This window comes from Cetorhinus maximus, unplaced genomic scaffold, assembly GCF_964194155.1.
Source record: "Cetorhinus maximus unplaced genomic scaffold, sCetMax3.hap1.1 HAP1_SCAFFOLD_519, whole genome shotgun sequence".
Lineage (NCBI taxonomy): Eukaryota > Metazoa > Chordata > Chondrichthyes > Lamniformes > Cetorhinidae > Cetorhinus > Cetorhinus maximus.
This window is the reverse complement of record NW_027596461.1, coordinates 163,828-183,725: the sequence shown is the minus strand read 5'-3', so window position 1 is coordinate 183,725 and position 19,898 is coordinate 163,828. Positions and strand designations below refer to the sequence as shown.

The following is a 19,898-nucleotide window of genomic DNA, read 5'->3' as shown; positions in this document are numbered from 1 at the left end:
CCAATGATCCCAGCCTCAGTTTAACAAAGTTATGACAGACAATCAAACATCACATCAGACTGAAATTGTTCTTAGTAACAAAGGCTCCCGACCCTTCCCAGCCCACGAAACTCCAGCGAGAATTAATGAGTTTGCCCATTGCCTCTCTCGCTCACTCACATGTGATTCTGTCACCCCTTCTCTCTCCGTCTCTCTCTAAAAGCTTTTTTGTGTGTCTGTGTCTCACTTTCTGTGTCTCACTGCTGTCTCGCTCTCTCTCGTTCTGTTTCTCTAGCTCTCTCTGTCTCTTTCTTTCTGTCTCTTTCTTTCTATCTCTCCCTCTCGCTGTCTCTTTCTCGCTGACTCTTTCTCTCTCTTCCTTTCTCTCTCTTCCCTCCTCTCTCTTCCTTTCTCTCTCTTCCTTTCTCTCTCTTCCCTCCTCTCTCTTCCTTTCTCTCTCTCTGTCTCTGTGTCTCTCTCTTTCTTTCATTCTCTGTCTTTTTCACTCTCACTCTCCCTCTGTCTGTCTCTCTCTCTGTCTCATTCTCTCTATCTCTGTCTTTCTGTGTCTCATTCTCTCTCTGTCTTTCTCTCTTTCTTTCTCTGTCTCTCTCTCTGTCTTTCTTTCTCTCTCTCTGTCTTTCTTTCTCTCCGTCCCTCTTTCTCTCTCCGTCTCTGTCTATCTCTGTCTCTCTGTTTCTCTTTCTGTCTCTGTCTCTCTCTTTCTCTCTCTCTCTGTCTTTCTTTCTCTCTCTCTGTCTTTCTTTCTCTCTACGTCTCTCTCTCTATCTCCGTCTCTGACTATCTCCGTCTCTCTGTTTCTCTTTCTGTCTCTGTCTCTCTCTTTCTCTCTCTCTCTTTCTCTCTCTCTCTCTGTCTTTCTATCTCTCTCCGTCTCTCTTTCTCTCTCCGTCTCTGTCTATCTCCGTCTCTGTCTATCTCCGTCTCTGTCTATCTCCGTCTCTCTGTCTATCTCCGTCTCTCTGTCTATCTCCGTCTCTCTCTGTCTCTCTCTATCTCTGTCTCTCTCTGTTTCTCTCTCCCTGTTTCTCTCTCCCTGTTTCTCTCTCATCCTTTCTCTCCCTCTCCAACCCAATCAATCATCAATTAATGGGATCACCGAACCGAACCTCCCTCTCCCTCTCCATCCGTCTCTGGCCCCCTCCGCCCCAGACCATCTCTGTCCCTGTCTCTCTCTCTCTCTCTCTCAGTTCCTGTCTCTGCATCCCACTGGCTCTGGAGAACTCCTGCTCACTCCCCCTTCTCTCCCCCGAACACCAACTTCTGGGGGGTGGGAGATGGGGGGAAAGACCCTGCGCGAACACTCGGGGAACTCACGATGTAAAAAACAACTTCCTACCTGGGAGCGATCCCTCGGCCGGTGTCTGGCTGCACTCAGTCCCCAACTTGGTAGACAGCATTGGCTCTGCGGGGGGACGGTGTCGCTGCTGTTAAAGATTCCTCTGGGACAGAGAAAGATAGTCTCGTAATCGCTTCCAAAATAATTGTTTCTTTAAGGAAGAATTTTGCCCTTCCTGGGGAGAGAAGCACAGTTCACGTGTCCAGTGTCTCTGTCTCTTGACCAGAACTAAGGGAAAATAGAACAGGGAGTGAAATATATAAACTGGTTTAAGGGGGAGGGGGTTGGACAGGTAGAGATGGATAGAGGGCCAGTGATAGGTGGAGGGAACCAAAAAATGTCACGGGCCAAAGGATAAAGAGGTGTTGATGGTGGTGATATCAGGGAAGAAATGTGCTAATGGGGACATTAAGGGTAGAAAGCAAGACATGCAAGGTACAGATAGCCCAATGGATGGAAACACATTCCAAACAATAATGGCAATAGGTGGGAAAAGAAAAATATATAGAAATGTTTGGGGAAAACAGGGGGTGGGGATGGAGGAGAGAGTTCCTGATCGAAAGTGGTTGAACTCAATATTCAGTCTGGGAAGCTGTAAAGTGCCCAGTCGGTAGATAAGGTTCTGTTCCATCCATTGTTTTACCTCAGACAGAGTAAAGACCTCTTAGAACAGAGATGAGGAGAAACTTCTTTAGCCAGAGAGAGTGGGTGAATCTATGGGATTCATTGCCACAGAAGGCTGTGGAGGCCAGGTCATTGAGTGTATTTAAGACCGAGATAGATAGGTTCCTGATTGGTAAGGGGGATCAAAGGTTATGGGGAGAAGGCGGGAGAATGGGGTTGAGAAACTGATCAGCCATGATTGAATGGCGGAGCAGACTCGATGGGCCGAATGGCCTAATTTCTGCTCCTATGTCTTATGGAGCGCCGCACTCTCTTTCTGTCTTTCTCTGTCTCTCTCTCTCTCTGAGTCTCTCTCTCTCTGTCTCTATCTCTCTCAGTCTCTGTGTTCCTCTCCTCTCTCTGTCTTTCTCTGTCTCTCTCTCTGTCTCTCCCTCTATCTCTCTTTCGGTGGCTCTCTCTGACTCTCTGAATCTCTCTCTAGGGGCTGACTGACTTGTTCCTGTGTAACAGGCTTGAGAGGGCCTGAATGGCCTCCTCCTGTTCCTGTCTAACATGCTTGGGGGGCTTATTGCTTTCCCCTGTTCCTGTGTAACAGGCTCGAGAGGGGCTGAATGGCCTCCCCCTGTTCCTGTGTAACAGGCTCGAGAGAGGGGCTGAATGGCCTCCTACTGTTACTGTGTAACAGGCTCAAGAGAAGGGCTGAATGGCCTCCTCCTGTTCCTGTGTAACAGGCTCGAGAGAGGGGCTGAATGGCCTCCTCCTGTTCCTGTGTAACAGTCTCGAGAGAGGGGCTGAATGGCCTCCTCCTGTTCCTATTTGCAGAGACGTGTACACACACACACACACACACACAATATACCACTGACTGAAACAACGTTTAATTTTATTGAGTCCACACAAAACATCATAAATACGCAGGTAGTTTCTCTGGCATCAGCTCGATGGGCCGAATGGCCTTCTATGCTGTAAGGACTGTCGGTTCACTAACTGACACCGCGATTTAAAGACAGATAGTGCCGTCATTCACAAGAGGGTTTCACGTTGAACCAGGAACATGATCTCAGCGGCACCCTCTAGGGCCTGGGCACAATACACGAGGATTTACAGACCAGGGTGGACACAGCTGGTTCCAGAATTTCCCCAAAACCTCAAACAAGCTCGCGGCCTCCCCTGGCGCTCTCCCCAAGGCACTGGCATGGCCAACGGCTCTCCGGTGCCATCCCCCAACCTCACCAACTCCCCCTCAGCTATTTGGCCACAGCGTGCATCACAATGCGATCGATCGACTGTTGCGTTGCTTTCCCCTTAAATCCAGGCTTCTTCCCATATCCGTGTGCATGAGGATGTGGAGGTGGGTGTGTGGGGGTGGGAGTGAGGAAGGAATCTCTCAATGCCCCACCCAACACCCCCTCCAGAAAAGTGCCAGGTCTGTAAAGCTGGCAAGTGTCCTTAAGGGGAGAATGGAGAGAGATTGCGGCTGCTCATGGAAATCATTGTTGGAGGGTGAGTATTGAGGAAGCACCGCACTGTCGGAGGGTCAGTGCTGAGGGAGCGCCGCACAGTCGAAGGGTCAGTGCTGAGGGAGCGCCGCATTGTCGGAGGGTCAGATCTCAGTGAGTGCCGCACTGTCGGAGGGTCAGTACTGAGGGAGCGCCGCAATGTCGGAGGGTCAGTGCTGAGGGAGCGCCGCACTGTCGGAGGGTCAGTGCTGAGGGAGTGCCGCACTGTCGGAGGGTCAGTGCTGAGGGAGCGCCGCACTGTCGGAGCTTTTGAAACCGAACCAGCCCGACTGCTGTTGAGCCTCTGTCAGGTCGTCGAGGTTTTGTTGACCAGCAGGTGGCAGCGTTTGCCCCAGTTTCATATTGGGCCATCCACAGGTGGAGGCCATTCAGCCCTTCGAGGCTCAAGGGCCAAAGGCCACTTCCTGTTTCTGTTTAAAAGTCGCGAGAGGGGGGCTGAATGGCCTCCTCCTGTTCCTGTGTAACAGGCTCGAGAGGGGCTGAATGGGCCTCCTCCTGTTCCTGTGTAACAGTCTCTAGAGATGGGCTAAATGGCCTCCTCCTGTTCCTGTGTAACAGGCTTGAGAAGGGGCTGAATGGCCTCCTCCTGTTCCTGTGTAACAGGCTCGAGAGGGGGGCTGAATGGCCTCCTCCTGTTCCTGTGTAACAGGCTCGAGAGGGGGGCTGAATGGCCTCCTCCTGTTCCTGTGTAACAGGCTCGAGAGGGGGGCTGAATGGCCTCCTCCTGTTCCTGTGTAACAGTCTCTAGAGAGTGGGGTTGAATGGCCTCATCCTGTCCCTGTGTATCAGGATCGAGAGGGGCTGAATGGCCTCCTCCTGTTCCTGTTTGCAGAGAAGTGTACACACACACACACACACACACACTATATACCACTGACTGAAACAATGTTTAATTTTACTGAGTACACACAAAACATCATAAATACGCAGGTAGTTTCTCTGGCATCAGCTCGATGTGCCGAATGGCCTGCCATGCTGTAAGGACTGTCGGTTCGCTAACCGGCACCGCGATTTAAAGACAGTCTCGTGCCGTGATTCACAAGAGGGTTTCATGCTTAGCTTATAAATATATATACATTTAAATAGACACATTTGTGATTCAATGACTGAACAACAGCTGATCGGCCAGGGGGGCCGGTCATTTCCTTAAACACCTCGCTCCTGCCACCCCTATGAATACATGTACCATCATAATGGGGTTATATCCCCATCTCATTGCACCCCCCTCTCTCGCCGCACTGTCGGAGGGTCAGTGCTCAGTGAGTGCCGCACTGTCAGAGGGTCAGTACTGAGGGAGTGCCACACTGTCGGAGGGTCAGTAATGAGGGAGCACCGCACTGTTGGAGGGTCAGTACTGAGGGAGTGCCACACTGTCGGACGGTCAGTATTGAGGGAGCACCGCACCGTCGGAGGGTCAGTGCTGAGGGAGTGCCGCACTGTCGGAGGGTCAGTAATGAGGGAGCACCGCACTGTTGGAGGGTCAGTACTGAGGGAGTGCCACACTGTCGGACGGTCAGTATTGAGGGAGCACCGCACCGTCGGAGGGTCAGTGCTGAGGGAGCGCCGCACTGTCGGAGCTTTTGAAACCGTACCTGCCCGACTGCTTTTGAGCCTCTGTCAGGTCGTCGAGGTTTTGTTGACCAGCAGGTGGCAGCGTTTGCCCCAGTTTCATATTGGGCCATCCACAGGTGGAGGCCATTCAGCCATTCGAGGCTCAAGGGCCAAAGGCCGCCTCCTGTTCCTGTTTAAAAGTCTCGAGAGGGGGGCTGAATGGCCTCCTCCTGTTCCTGTGTAACAGGCTCGAGAGGGGGGCTGAATGGTCTCCTCCTGTTCCTGTGTAACAGTCTCTAGAGATGGGCTGAATGGCCTACTCCTGTTCCTGTGTAACAGGCTCGAGAAGGGGCTGAATGGCCTTCTCCTGTTCCTGTGTAACAGGCTCGAGAAGGGCTGAATGGCCTCTTCCTGTTCCTGTGTGACAGGCTCGAGAAGGGGTTGAATGGCCTCCTCCTGGTCCTGTGTAACAGTCTCGATAGAGCAGTTGAATGGCCTCCTCCTGTTCCTGTGTATCAGGATCGAGAGGGGCTGAATGGCCTCCTCCTGTTCCTGTTTGCAGAGACGTGTACACACACACACACACACAATATACCACTGACTGAAACAACGTTTAATTTTATTGAGTACACACAAAACATCATAAATACGCAGGTAGTTTCTCTGGCATCAGCTCGATGGGCCGAATGGCCTGCTATGCTGTAAGGACTGTCGGTTCGCTAACCGGCACCGCAATTTAAAGACAGTCTCGTGCCGTGATTCACAAGAGGGTATCACGCTTAGCGTATAAATATATATACATTTAAATAGACACATTTGTGATTCGATGACTGAACAACAGCTGATCGGTCAGGGGGGGCCGGTCAGTTCCTTAAACACCTCGCTCCTGCCACCCCTGTGCATAGACGAACCATCATAATGGGGTTAGATCCCCATCGCTTTGCTCCACCCTCTCTCTCCGCACTGTCGGAGGGTCAGTGCTAAGGGAGTGCCGCACTGTCGGAGGGTCAGTGCTAAGGGAGCGCCGCACTGTCGGAGGGTCAGTGCTGAGGGAGTGCCGCACTGTCGGAGGGTCAGTGCTGAGGGAGCGCCGCAATGTCGGAGGGTCAGTGCTGAGGGAGTGCCGCACTGTCTGAGGGTCAGTGCTGAGGGAGTGCCGCACTGTCGGAGGGTCAGTACTGAGGGAGCGCCGCGCTGTTGGAGGGTCAGTGCTGAGGGAGTGCCGCAGTGTCGGAGGGTCAGTGTTGATTTACACCGGACCGTCGGAGGGTCATCGCTAAGGGAGCGGCGCACTGTCGGTGGGTCAGTGTTGAGGGAGAGCCGGACTGTCGGAGTGTCATTGCTGAGGGAGCGCCACACTGTCGGAGGGTCAGTGCTGAAGGAGAGCCGGACTGTCGGATGGTCATTGCTGAGGGAGCGCCACGCTATCGGTGCATCAGTACAGATGGAACGCCGCACTGTCGAAGGGTCAGTAGTGAGGGAGCTCCGAATTGTTGTAGGGTCAGCGCTGAGGGTGCGCCGCACTGCAGCAGTGTCAGTGCCGAGTGTCGGAGGGGCAGTGCTGAGCGAGCTCCTCACCGTCGGAGGGTCAGTACTGACGGAGCGCCGCACTGTCAGAGGTTCAGTGCTGAGGGAGCGCCGCACTGTCGGAGGGTCAGTGCTAAGGAAGTTTCAAACTGTCGGAGGGTCAGTACTGAGGGAGCGCCGCACTGTCGGAGGTTCAGTGCTGAGGGAGCGCCGCACTGTCGGAGGTTCAGTGCTGAGGGAGCGCCGCACTGTCAGAGCTTCAGTTCTGAGGGAGCGCCGCGCCGTCGGAGGGTCAGTGCTGAGGTAGGGCCGTACTGTGGGAGGCTCATAGCAGAGGGAGGGATGCACTGTCGGAGGGTCAGTGCTGAGGGAGCGCCGCACTGTCGGAGGGTCAGTGCTGAGGGAGTGCGGCACTGTCGGAGGGTCAGTGCTGAGGTAGCGCCGTACTGTGGGAGGGTCAGAGCAGAGGGAGGGATGCGCTGTCGGATGGTCAGTTCTGAGGGAGTGCCGCACTATTGGAGGGTCAGGAATGAGGGAGCGCCGCGTTGTCAGTTGGTCAGCGCTGAGGGAGCGCCGCACTTTCGGAGGGTCAGTGCTTAGATAGCTCCGCACTGTCAGAGGGTCGGTGCTGAGGGAGCGACACACTGTCGCACCGTCAGTGCTGAGGGAGAGCCGCACTGTTTGAGGGTCAGTGCTGAGGGAGTGCCGCACTTTCGGAGGGTCAGTACTGAGGGAGCGCTGCGCTGTCGGAGGGTCAGTTTTGAGGTAGCGCCGCACTGTCGGAAGGTCAGTGCTGAGGGAGTGACGCACTGTCGGATGGTCAGTGCTGAGGTAGCGCCGTACTGTCGGAGGGACAGAACAGAGAGAGGGATGCGCTGTCGGAGGGTCAGTGCAGAGGGAGGGCAGCACTGTCGGAGGGTCAGTGCTGAGGGAGCTCTGCGCTGTCGCAGTTTTAGTGCTGAGGGTGCTCCACACTGTAGGAGGGTCAGTGCTGAGAGCGCGCTGTAATGTCAGAGAGTTAGTGCCGAGGGTGCGCCGCGCTGTTGGAGGGTCAGTGCTGAGGGAGCGCCGCGCTGTCCGAGTGTCAGTGCTGAGGGAGTGCCGCACTATCGGAGGACCAGGACTGAGGGAGCGCCGCGTTGTCAGTTGGTCAGCGCTGAGGGAGCGCCGGTCTGTCGGAGGGTTAGTACAGAGGGAGCGCCATACTTTCGGAGGGTCAGTGCCTAGATAGCGCCGCACTGTCAGAGGGTCGGTGCTGAGGGAGCGACGCACTGTCGGAGGGTCAGTGCTGAGGGAGTGACGCACTGTCGGAGGGCCAGTGCTGAGGTAGCGCCGTACTGTGGGAGGGTCAGAACAGAGGGAGGGATGCGCTGTCGGAGGGTCAGTGCAGAGGGAGCGCAGCACTGTCGGAGGGTCAGTGCTGAGAGCGCGCTGTACTGTCAGAGGGTTAGTGCCGAGGGTGCGCCGCGCTGTTGGAGGGTCAGTGCTGAGGGAGTGCCGCGATGTCGGAGGGTCAGTGCTGAGGGAGCGCCGCGATGTCGGAGGGTCAGCGCTGAGGGAGCGCCGCGCTGTCCGAGTGTCAGTGCTGAGGGAGCTCCGAACTGTCGGGGGATCTGGACTGAGGGAGCACCGCACTGTCGGAGGGTCAGTGATGAGGGTGTGCCGCACTGTTGGAGGGTCAGTGCTGATGTACGCCGGACTGTCGGAGAGTCATCGCTAAGGGAGCGCCGCACTGTTGGAGGGTCAGTACTGAGGGAGTGCCGCACTGTCGGAGGGTCAGTGCTGAGGGAGCGCCGCACTGTCGGAGGGTCAGTGCTGAGGGAGCGCCGCACTGTCGGAGGGTCAGTGCTGAGGGAGCGCCGCACTGTCGGAGGGTCAGTGCTGAGGGAGCGCCGCACTGTCGGAGGGTCAGTGCTGAGGGAGCGCCGCACTGTCGGAGGGTCAGTGCTGAGGCAGCTCCGCACTGTCGGAGCTTTTGAAACCGTACCTGCCCGACTGCTGTTGAGCCTCTGTCAGGTCGTCGAGGTTTTGTTGACCAGCAGGTGGCAGCGTTTGCCCCAGTTTCATATTGGGCCATCCACAGGTGGAGGCCATTCAGCCCTTCGAGGCTCAAGGGCCAAAGGCCGCCTCCTGTTCCTGTTTAAAAGTCTCGAGAGGGGGGCTGAATGGCCTCCTGCTGTTCCTGTGTAACAGGCTCGAGAGGGGGGCTGAATGGACTCCTCCTGTTCCTGTGTAACAGTCTCTAGAGATGGGCTGAATGGCCTACTCCTGTTCCTGTGTAACAGTCTCCAGAGAGGGGCTGAATGGCCTCCTCCTGTTCCTGTGTAACAGGCTCGAGAAGGGGCTGAATGGTCACCTCCTGTTCCTGTGTAACAGGCTCGAGAGAGAGGGGCAGAATGGCCTCCTCCTGTTCCTGTGTAACAGGCTCGAGAAGGGGCTGAATGGCCTCCTCCTGTCCCTGTGTAACAGACTCGAGAGGGGCTGAATGGCCTCCTCCTGTTCCTGTTCGCAGAGACGTGTACACACACACACACACACACACACAATATACCACTGACTGAAACAATGTTTAATTTTATTGAGTACACACAAAACATCATAAATACGCAGGTAGTTTCTCCGGCACCAGCTCGATGGGCCGAATGGCCTCCTATGCTGTAACGACTGTCGGTTCGCTAACCGGCACCGCGATTTAAAGACAGTCTCGTGCCGCGATTCACAAGAGGGTTTCATGCTTAGCTTATAAATATATATACATTTGAATAGACACATTTGTGATTCGATGACTGAACAACAGCTGATCGGCCAGGGGGGCCGGTCAGTTCCTTAAACACCTCGCTCCTGCCACCCGTGTTTACACGAACCATCATAATGGTGTTAGATCCCCATCTCTTTACACCCTCCCTCTCGCCGCACTGTCGGAGGGTCAGTACTGAGGGAGCGCCGCACTGCGGGAGGGTCAGTGCTGAGGGAGCGCCGCACTGTCGGAGGGTCAGTGCTGAGGGAGCGCCGCAGTGTCGGAGGGTCAGTGCTGAGGGAGCGCCGCACTGTCGGAGGGTCAGTGCTGAGGGAGCGCCGCACTGTCGGAGGGTCAGTGCTGAGGGAAAGCCACACTGTTGGAGGGTCAGTACTGAGGGAGTGACGCACTGTTGGAGGGTCAGTGCTGAGGGAGCGCCGCACTGTCGGAGGGTCAGTGCTGCGGAAGCGCCGCGCTGTCCGAGTGTCAGTGCTGAGGAAGCTCCGAACTGTTGGGGGGTCAGTATTGAGGGAGCGCCGCAATCTCGGAGGGACAGTGCTAAGGGAGCTCCAAACTGTCGGGGGGTCAGGACTGAAGGAGCGCCACACTGTCGGAGGGTCAGTACTGGGCGAGCGCCATAGTTTCGGAGGGTCAGTGCTTAGATAGCGCCGCACTGTCGGAAGGTCAGTGCTTAGGGAGCCACACTGTCAGAGGTTCAGTCCTGAGGGAGCGCCGAGCTGTTGGAGGGTCAGTGCTGATGTCCGCCGGACTGTCGGAGAGTCATCGCTAAGGGAGCGCCACGCTACTGGAGCATCAGTACAGATGGAACGCCGCACTGTCTCAGGGTCAGTAGTGAGGGAGCTCCGAATTGTTGTAGGGTCAGTGCTGTGGGTGCGCCGCACTTTTGGAGGGTCAGTACTGAGGGAGCGTCGCACTGTTGGAGGGTCAGTACTGAGGGAGCGCCGCACTGTCGGAGGGTCACTTTTGAGGGAGTGCAACACTGTCGGAGGGTCAGTGCTGAGGGGCCGCACTGTCGGAGGGTCACTTTTGAGGGAGTGCAACACTGTCGGAGGGTCAGTGCTGAGGGAGCCGCACTGTCGGAGGGTCAGTGCTGAGGGAGCGCCGCACTGTCGGAGGGTCAGTGCTCAGGGAGCCGCACTGTCGGAAGGTCAGTGCTGAGGGAGCCGCACTGTCGGAGGGTCAGTTTTGAGGTAGTGTAGCACCGTCGGAGGGTCAGTGCTGAGGGAGCCGCACTGTCGGAGGGTCAGTTTTGAGGGAGTGTAGCAATGTCGGAGGGTCAGTGCTGAGGGAGGCGCACGTCTTTCTTTCGCTACGGTCAGTCTTTCCTTGTCTCCCTCTCTCTCTCTCTCTCTCTCCTTCTCTTCGATAAGGGGGGAATTGGATAAATACTGGAAGGGGAAAAATGTGCAGGGTTATGGGGAAGGAAAGAGCCGGTGGGGTCGGGGGTGGGGGTTAGAGTGTGGGGCTAATTGGACAGATCTTTCAAAGAGCCAGCACATGCATGATGGGCTGAATGGCCTCCTCTGGAGCTGTGCCATTCTGTGATTGGACCAACGCCTCCGCCTTCAAAGGCTCCGACCCCCCCTCCCCCACCCCCGTTCAACCTGCCCACCCCCCAACATGAGCTTTTGAAACCGAACCTGCCCGACTGCTGTTGAGCCTCTGTCAGGTCATCGAGGTTTTGTTGACCAGCAGGTGGCAACGTTTGCCCCAGTTTCATATTGGGCCATCCACAGGAGGCCAATCAGCCCTTCGAGGCTCAAGGGCCTGAATGGGCCTCTTCCCGTTCCTGTTTAAAAGGCTCGAGGGGTCTGAATGGTATCCTCCTGTTCCTGTGTAACAGTCTCTAGAGTGGGGCTGAATGGCCTCCTCCTATTCCTGTGTAACAGTCTCGACAGCGGGGCTGAATGGCCTCCTCCTGTTCCTGTGTATCATGCTTGAGAGGAGTTGAATGAGCCTCCTCCTGTTCCTGTGTAAAAGGCTTGAGAGGGGCTGAATGGCCTCCTCCTGTTCCTATTTGCAGAGACGTGTACACACACACACACACACACACACAATATACCACTGACTGAAACAACGTTTAATTTTATTGAGTACACACAAAACATCATAAATACGCAGGTAGTTTCTCTGGCATCAGCTCGATGGGCCGAATGGCCTTCTATGCTGTAACGACTGTCGGTTCGCTAACCGACACCGCGATTTAAAGACAGTCTCGTGCCGCCATTCACAAGAGGGTTTCATGTTGAACCAGGAACATGATCTCAGCGGCACCCTCTAGGGCCGGGGCACAATACACGAGGATTTACAGACCAGGGTGGACGCAGATGGTTCCAGAATTTCCCCAGAACCTCACCCAAGCTCGGGCCTCCCCTGGCGCTCTCCCCAAGGCACTGGCATGGCCAACGGCTCTCCGGTGCCATCCCCCAACCTCACCAACTCCCCCTCAGCTATTTGCCCACAGCGTGCGTCACAATGCGATCGAACGACGGTGCGTTGCTTTCCCCTTAAATCCAGGCTTCTTCCCTTATCCGTGTGCATGAGGATGCGGGGGTGGGGGGTGGGGATGGGAGTGAGGAAGGAATCTCTCAATGCCCCACCCAATGCCCCCTCCAGAAAAGTGCCAGGTCTTTAAAGCTCGCAAGTGTCCTTAAGGGGAGAATGGAGAGAGATTGCGGCTGCTCATGGAAATTACTGTTGGAGGGTGAGTATTTAGGAAGCTCCGCACTGTCGGAGGGTCGGTGCTGAGGGAGTGCCGCACCGTCGGAGGGTCAGTGCTGAGGGAGTGCCGCACTGTCGGAGGGTCAGTACTGAGGGAGAGCCGCGCTGTTGGATGGTCAGTACTGAGGGAGATCTGCACTGCCGGAGTCGTCTTTCAGGATGAACGAGGGACATGAACAAGGGGTGTGCAGTTCGAGTTCTCTCCGGCCCTGGGGCCAATGTTCACTGAGCAGCCAGCCACTGCTGACGGAGCGATCAGGCGAGGTCCCCATCAGTCCTGAAAGTTCCTCCTCCTTCAATACGGTGACCAGCAACAGAGTGTGTCCATGCCCGGTCTGTCTGCTCCCTACAGTCTCTCCTGGCTGGCGCTACAGTCGGAGTCTCCCCCCGGGCTCCAGAGGCCCACGGCTTTCGGTCTGGTGATGTCCCGCTGCACCCACGGGTGGTACAATATCTGGTGGAGGGTGGGGCGTTTGGAGAGTTGCATGGAGAGGCACCATCGTATCAGCTCCTCGCACTCTGCAGGGGGAAGGGGGGAAGGAAGCACAAGATGGTCCATTAAAAATTGCATCGCGGGGAAGAAATGAATGTGAGAAAGAGAGAGGGAGACTGGAGAAGGCGGCGGTGCAGAGGGATCTGGGTGTCCTGGGACATGAATCTCAAAAAGTTGGTATGCAGATGCAGCGAGTGATGAGGAAGACAAATGGAAAGTTGTCCTTTATTGCGAGGGGGGGGGATGGAGTATAAAAGTGGGGAAGTCTTGCTACAACTGGACAGGGCGTTGGTGAGGACGCTCCTGGGGCACTGTGGACAGTTCTGGTCCCCTTACTTCAGGAGGGACAGACTCGCATCGGAAGCCGTTCAGAGAAGGTTCACTCGGCCGATTCCTGGGACGAAGGGGGTTTGTCTGATGAGGAAAGGTTGAGCAGGTTGGGCCTCTACCCATTGGAGTTTAGAAGAATGAGAGGTGATCTTATTGAAACATATCAGATTCTGAGGGGAGGGGGTTTGACAGGGTGGATGCTGAGGGGATGTTTCCCCACCTCGTGGGGGTGAATCTAGAACGAGGAGGGGGGCACAGTTTCCGAATGAGGGATATCCCTTTGAAGACGGAGATGAGGAGGAATTTCTTCTCTCAGAGGGTGGTCAGTCTGTGGAATTCTCTCCCCCCCCAGAGAGCAGTGGGGGTCGGGTCACTGAATATATTCAAGGCCGAGTGAGACAGATTTCTGATCGACGAGGGGAGTCGAGGGTTATGAGGGGGACGGACAGGAAAGTGTAGTTGAGGAACAATGGGATCATACGCAATCGTATTGAATGGGGGAGCAGGTTTGAGGGGCTGAATGGCCTCCTCCTGCCCCCATTTCTTGAGATCTTATGGAAAGGAGAGACAGTGAAGGATGCTTTAAAACTAAAATCCCCTCTCTCCACCCCCTGTGCCACTTACCCTTGGAAATGCCGGAGGGCAGCTGGATCTCGCCAGCCAGGATCTCCACGTCTCGCTCGAAGGGGATGTCACCACAGACCATGACGTAGAGCAAGACCCCGAGGGACCAGACAGTAGCGGAGCGGGCATGGTAGCGCCTTTCACTGATGTACTCTGGCGGGCTGTACACTCTGGTGCCTGAGCATTTACATCAGAAAGAGATGGAAATAGGAGAGAGAGAGAGAGACAAGATTAAAACCAGACAACATTCACTGTGAGACTATTTACCCCACCCAGCATTGCTTTGGGGTTTTAATGCCCTGATGCCCCCAAAATACCCACGCCTGACCCTCGCCCCCCCTGCCCTATCCCCCTGTCGGAGGGTCAGTGCCGAGGGAGCGGCACACTGTCGGAGGGTCAGTGCTGAGGGAGCGACGCACTGTCGGAGGGTCAGTGCTGAGGGAGCGCCGCACTGTCGGAGGTTCAGTGCTGAGGGAGCGCTGCACTGTTGGAGGGTAAGTGCTTAGGGAGTGCCGCACTGTCGGAGGGTCAGTGCTGAGGGAGCATCGCGCTGTCGGAGGGTCAGTGCTGAGCCGCACTGTCGGAGGATCAGTGCTGAGCCGCACTGTCGGAGGGTCAGTGCTGAGGGAGCTCCGCACTGTCGGAGGGTCAGTGCTGAGGGAGTGCCGCACTGTCGGAGGGTCAGTGCTGAGGGAGTGCCGCACTGTCGGACGGTCGGTGCTGAGGGAGCGCCGCACTGTCGGAGGGTCAGTGCTGAGGGAGCTCCGTACTGTCGGAGGGTCAGTGCTGAGGGAGCTCCGCATTGTCGGAGGTTCAGTGCTGAGGGAGCGCCGCACTGTCGGAGGGTCTGTGATGTGCCATACTGTGGGAGGGAATTGGCATCTGTGCAACATGTCTGGGATCCCAGGTGTCAGAGAGAGAAAGGAGGAGCCGCTGTGCCCCCAGCTGCTTCTGGGATGCCCCCAGGGAGTGTCCGGGCAGGGGTACTCACCACTGACATCGGTGTAGGCGGTGTCGCGCAGCAGGGCTGCCGAACCGAAGTCGATGAGCTTGAGCTCGTCAGTGTGCAGGTCGACCAGGAGGTTCTCGTCCTTGATGTCCCGGTGCGTGACCCCACAGGCATGGCAGTGCTGCACTGCCTCCACCGCCTGGCGGAAGAAGGAGCGGGCGCGATCCTCGCCCAGTGGGCCCTGCTCGGTGATGAGGTCGAAGAGGTCCTTGGCGCTGGGCGGGCGCTCCATCACCAGCAGGAAGCCGGCCGGCCTGGAGAACCAATCCAGCAGGCGAATCACGCCTCGGTGCTCCGGCAAAGACACCTTCCGCATCAGGATGATCTCCATGGGCACGGGGCGGTCATTCTGCAAGCAGAGGGCACAAGGATGGCAGGATTCAGAACATGGGCAGAAGGGAACACGTTCGCAAAGAGAAATAGCTGGAGTTGGGGGTGGGAAGAGTCTGGTTTGGGAGGGAGATGGAGTTGGGGGTGGGTAGGGGGTGGGAAGAGTTTGGTTTGGGGGGGAAACACACACTCAGACACACTCACACACACACTCACATTCAGAGTTACTCACACACACACTCAGACACACTCACACACACTCTCAAACATTCTTAGACTCAGTCACACTCGCGCACACTCAGACGCACACTTTGCACACACTCAGATGCACACTCGCACACACTTAGACAGAGACAGGTTCACAAGTCTTATTGAAATCATTTTAAACTCACCAGACGACCCCAATCCACCACTTTCTTCCTGGGCACGTGTTTAACCGCCACCTGGCACAGAAACAGGATCCCAATTCATTCAAATGAGCTGACTTTAAACACTACATCCATATTGATATATTTTAAGTGAAGTTTCATACTGAGTTAACACACACCTTGTCTCCCTCCCCCCTATAGAAACGTCAGCAACACCTGCAGGTGTAAACATTGATCCCTGGAAATTATTTTGGCTCTTCACTCCCCCCGCGACCCCCGGAATGTTGTAATGTTGTGCTCGCGTTTTACAATTTATTGCACTAAAAACGGAAGCTTCTAGATGGCAGTGTGTCTCTGTGTATGCCTGTGGGTGTGTCTGAGTGTGTGTTTGTGTGTGTGCGTGTTTGGCTGTACATGACTGTGAGGATCTCTGTGTGTGTGAGTGAATGTGTCTATGTGCATGTTTGTGTGAGTGAGTGTCTGTGTGAATGTTTTTGTGTCTGTGTGTCTGTGTGAATGTTTTTGCGTCTGAGTGTCTGTGTGTGTTTGTGTCTGAGTGTGTGTGTGTCTGAGTGTGTGTGTCTGGGGGCGTGTGTGTGTGTCTGTGTGTCTGGGAGCGTGTGTGTGTGTGTGTGTGTCTGAGTGTGTGCGTGTCTCTCTGTGTGTCTGAGTGTGTGTGCGTGTGTTTGTGTCTGAATGTGTGTGTGTGTGTCTGAGTGTGTGTGTGAGTGTAACTCTGTGTGTGTCTGGGGGCGTGTGTGTGAGTGCATGTGTGTGTCTGAGTGTGTGTGTGTGTCTGAGTGCGTCTCTCTGTGTCTGGATGTGTGTGTGTGTGTGTCTGAGTGTGTCTCTGTGTGTCTGGGGGTCTGTGTGTGTTTGTGTCTTTGTGTGTGTCTGGGGACGTGTGTGTGTGTGTCTGAGTGTGTGTGTGTGTCTGGGTGTGTGTGTGTGTTTGAGTGTGTCTCTGAGTGTGTCTCTGAGTGTGTCTCTGTGTGTGTCTGAGTGCGTGTGTCTGTCTGGGTGTGTGTGTGTCTGAGTGTGTGTGTGTGTCTGGGTGTGTGTGTGTGTCTGAGTGTGTCTCTGTGTGTGTCTGAGTGTGTCTCTGTCTGTGTCTGAGTGTGTGTGTGTGTCTGAGTGTGTCTCTGTGTGTGTCTGAGTGTGTGTGTGTGACTGGGTGTGTGTATGTCTATATATCGATGTGCTTATTACATTAATACCCTCCTTTCCCCCTCCTCTCTCACCGGAGCTCCATCGAAGATCCTCACAGCCGAGAAAACTGTTCCGAAGCCGCCGCTGCCCAGTTTCTTGCCCACACTGTACAGTTTCTTGAAGCTTTCTCTCTTCTTCACTGCAGGAGGTGAGACAGAGAGAGAGAGAGAGAGATAGAATTACACTCCATCCAATGATCCCAGCCTCAGTTTAACAAAGTTATGATAGACAATCAAACATCACATCAGACTGAAATTGTTCTTAGTAACAAAGGCTCCCGACCCTTCCCAGCCCACGAAACTCCAGCGAGAATTAATGAGTTTGCCCATTGCCTCTCTCGCTCACTCACATGTGATTCTGTCACCCCTTCTCTCTCCGTCTCTCTCTAACAGCTTTTTTGTGTGTGTCTGTGTCTCACTTTCTGTGTCTCACTGCTGTCTCGCTCTCTCTCGTTCTGTTTCTCTAGCTCTCTCTCTCTCTCTCTTTCTTTCTCTCTCACTCTCTCTTTCTCGCTGTCTCTATCTCTCGCTGTCTCTTTCTCGCTGACTCTTTCTCTCTCTTCCTTTCTCTCTCTTCCCTCCTCTCTCTTCCTTTCTCTCTCTCTGTCTCTGTGTCTCTCTCTTTCTTTCATTCTCTGTCTTTTTCACTCTCACTCTCCCTCTGTCTGTCTCTCTCTCTGTCTCATTCTCTCTATCTCTGTCTTTCTGTGTCTCATTCTCTCTCTGTCTTTCTCTCTTTCTTTCTCTGTCTCTCTCTCTGTCTTACTTTCTCTCTCTCTATCTTTCTTTCTCTCCGTCCCTCTTTCTCTCTCCGTCTCTGTCTATCTCCGTCTCTGTCTATCTCTGTCTCTCTGTTTCTCTTTCTGTCTCTGTCTCTCTCTTTCTCTCTCTCTCTTTCTCTCTCTCTCTGTCTTTCTTTCTCTCTCTCTGTCTTTCTTTCTCTCCGTCCCTCTTTCTCTCTCCGTCTCTGTCTATCTCCGTCTCTGTCTATCTCTGTCTCTCTGTTTCTCTTTCTGTCTCTGTCTCTCTCTTTCTCTCTCTCTCTTTCTCTCTCTCTCTGTCTTTCTTTCTCTCTCTCTGTCTTTCTTTCTCTCTACGTCTCTCTCTCTATCTCCGTCTCTGACTATCTCCGTCTCTCTGTTTCTCTTTCTGTCTCTGTCTCTCTCTTTCTCTCTCTCTCTTTCTCTCTCTCTCTGTCTTTCTATCTCTCTGTCTTTCTTTCTCTCTCCGTCTCTCTTTCTCTCTCCGTCTCTGTCTATCTCCGTCTCTGTCGATCTCCGTCTCTGTCTATCTCCGTCTCTGTCTATCTCCGTCTCTCTGTCTATCTCCGTCTCTCTCTGTCTCTCTCTATCTCTGTCTCTCTCTGTTTCTCTCTCCCTGTTTCTCTCTCATCCTTTCTCTCCCTCTCCGACCCAATCAATCATCAATTAATGGGATCACCGAACCGAACCTCCCTCTCCCTCTCCATCCGTCTCTGGCCCCCTTCGCCCCAGCCCTTCTCTGTCCCTGTCTCTCTCTCTCTCTCTCTCTCTCTCTCTCTCAGTTTCTGTCTCTGCATCCCACTGGCTCTGGAGAACTCCTGCTCACTCCCCCTTCTCTCCCCCAAACACCAACTTCTGGGGGGTGGGAGATGGGGGGAAAGACCCTGCGCCAACACTCGGGGAACTCACGATGTAAAAAACAATTTCCTACCTGGGAGCGATCCCTCGGCCGGTGTCTGGCTGCACTCAGTCCCCAACTTGGTAGACAGCATTGGCTCTGCGGGGGGACGGTGTCGCTGCTGTTAAAGATTCCTCTGGGACAGAGAAAGATAGTCTCGTAATCGCTTCCAAAATAATTGTTTCTTTAAGGAAGAATTTTGCCCTTCCTGGGGAGAGAAGCACAATTCACGTGTCCAGTGTCTCTGTCTCTTGACCAGAACTAAGGGAAAATAGAAGAGGGAGTGAAATATATAAACTGGTTTAAGGGGGAGGGGGTTGGACAGGTAGAGATGGATAGAGGGCCAGTGATAGGTGGAGGGAACCAAAAGATGTCACGGGCCAAAGGATAAAGAGGTGTTGATGGTGGTGATATCAGGGAAGAAATGTGCTAATGGGGACATTAAGGGTAGAAAGCAAGACATGCAAGGGACAGATAGCCCAATGGATGGAAACACATTCCAAACAATAATGGCAATAGGTGGGAAAAGAAAAATATATAGAAATGTTTGTGGGAAACAGGGGGTGGGGATGGAGGAGAGAGTTCCTGATCGAAAGTGGTTGAACTCAATATTCAGTCTGGGAAGCTGTAAAGTGCCCAGTCGGTAGATAAGGTTCTGTTCCATCCATTGTTTTACCTCAGACAGAGTAAAGACCTCTTAGAACAGAGATGAGGAGAAACTTCTTTAGCCAGAGAGAGTGGGTGAATCTATGGAATTCATTGCCACAGAAGGCTGTGGAGGCCAGGTCATTGAGTGTATTTAAGACCGAGATAGATAGGTTCCTGATTGGTAAGGGGGTTCAAAGGTTATGGGGAGAAGGCGGGAGAATGGGGTTGAGAAACTGATCAGCCATGATTGAATGGCGGAGCAGACTCGATGGGCCGAATGGCCTAATTTCTGCTCCTATGTCTTATGGAGCGCCGCACTCTCTTTCTCTGTCTCTCTCTCTCTCTGAGTCTCTCTCTCTCTCTGTCACTATCTCTCTCTGTCTCTGTGTTTCTCTCCTCTCTCTGTCTTTCTCTGTCTCTCTCTCTGTCTCTCCCTCTATCTTTCTTTCGGTGGCTCTCTCTGACTCTCTGAATCTCTCTGTAGGGGCTGACTGACTTGTTCCTGTGTAACAGGCTTGAGAGGGCCTGAATGGCCTCCTCCTGTTCCTGTATAACATGCTTGGGGGGCTTATTGCTTTCCCCTGTTCCTGTGCAACAGGCTCGAGAGTGGCTGAATGGCCTCTCCCTGTTCCTGTGTAACAGGCTCGAGATGGGCTGACTGACCTGTTACTGTATAACAGTCTTGAGAGGGGCTGAATGGCCTCCTACTGTTCCTGTGTAACAGGCTCGAGAGAGGGGCTGAATGGCCTCCTACTGTTCCTGTGTAACAGGCTCGGGAGAGGGGCTGAATGTCCTCCTACTGTTCCTGTGTAACAGGCTCGAGAGGGGCTGAATGGCCTCCTCCTGTTCCTATTTGCAGAGACGTGTACACACACACACACAATATACCACTGACTGAAACAACGTTTAATTTTATTGAGTACACACAAAACATCATAAATAAACATCATAGTTTCTCTGGCTTCAGCTCGATTGGCCGAATGGCCTGCTATGCTGTAACGACTGTCGGTTCACTAACTGACACCGCGATTTAAAGACAGTCTCGTGCCGCCATTCACAAAAGGGTTTCACGTTGAACCAGGAACATGATCTCAGCGGCACCCTCTAGGGCCTGGGCACAATACACGAGGATTTACAGACCAGGGTGGACACAGCTGGTTCCAGAATTTCCCCAGAACCTCACCCAAGC

General features: G+C 54.3%; 1 protein-coding gene across 1 annotated transcript; it reads right to left on the bottom strand.

Annotated features, from left to right (window-relative positions):
- Positions 1-12,382: 12,382 nt before the first annotated feature.
- LOC144673948 (serine/threonine-protein kinase pim-3-like) lies at positions 12,383-18,155 on the bottom strand. Its single transcript, XM_078535540.1, has 6 exons — positions 18,095-18,155; positions 16,436-16,551; positions 15,219-15,269; positions 14,479-14,845; positions 13,488-13,664; positions 12,383-12,559 (listed from the first exon to the last, which is right to left on the bottom strand). Exons 1-6 carry the CDS (start codon positions 18,153-18,155, stop codon positions 12,387-12,389), a joined length of 945 nt encoding a protein of 314 aa, XP_078391666.1. The 3' UTR covers positions 12,383-12,386.
- Between the last annotated feature and the right edge of the window lie 1,743 nt (positions 18,156-19,898).

What these genes read in the sequence shown, in the direction of transcription:
- LOC144673948 (XM_078535540.1), bottom strand. Translation starts at nt 18,155, where the DNA reads ATGCTGTCTACCAAGTTGGGGACTGAGTGCAGCCAGACACCGGCCGAG. An exon ending in GGATCTTCGATGGAGCTCCG is followed by an intron (nt 15,270 to 16,435) that starts GTGAGAGAGGAG and finishes TTTCTGTGCCAG; the next exon opens with GTGGCGGTTAAACACGTGCC. An exon ending in GCCCTCCGGCATTTCCAAGG is followed by an intron (nt 12,560 to 13,487) that starts GTAAGTGGCACA and finishes TTCCCCCTGCAG; the next exon opens with AGTGCGAGGAGCTGATACGA.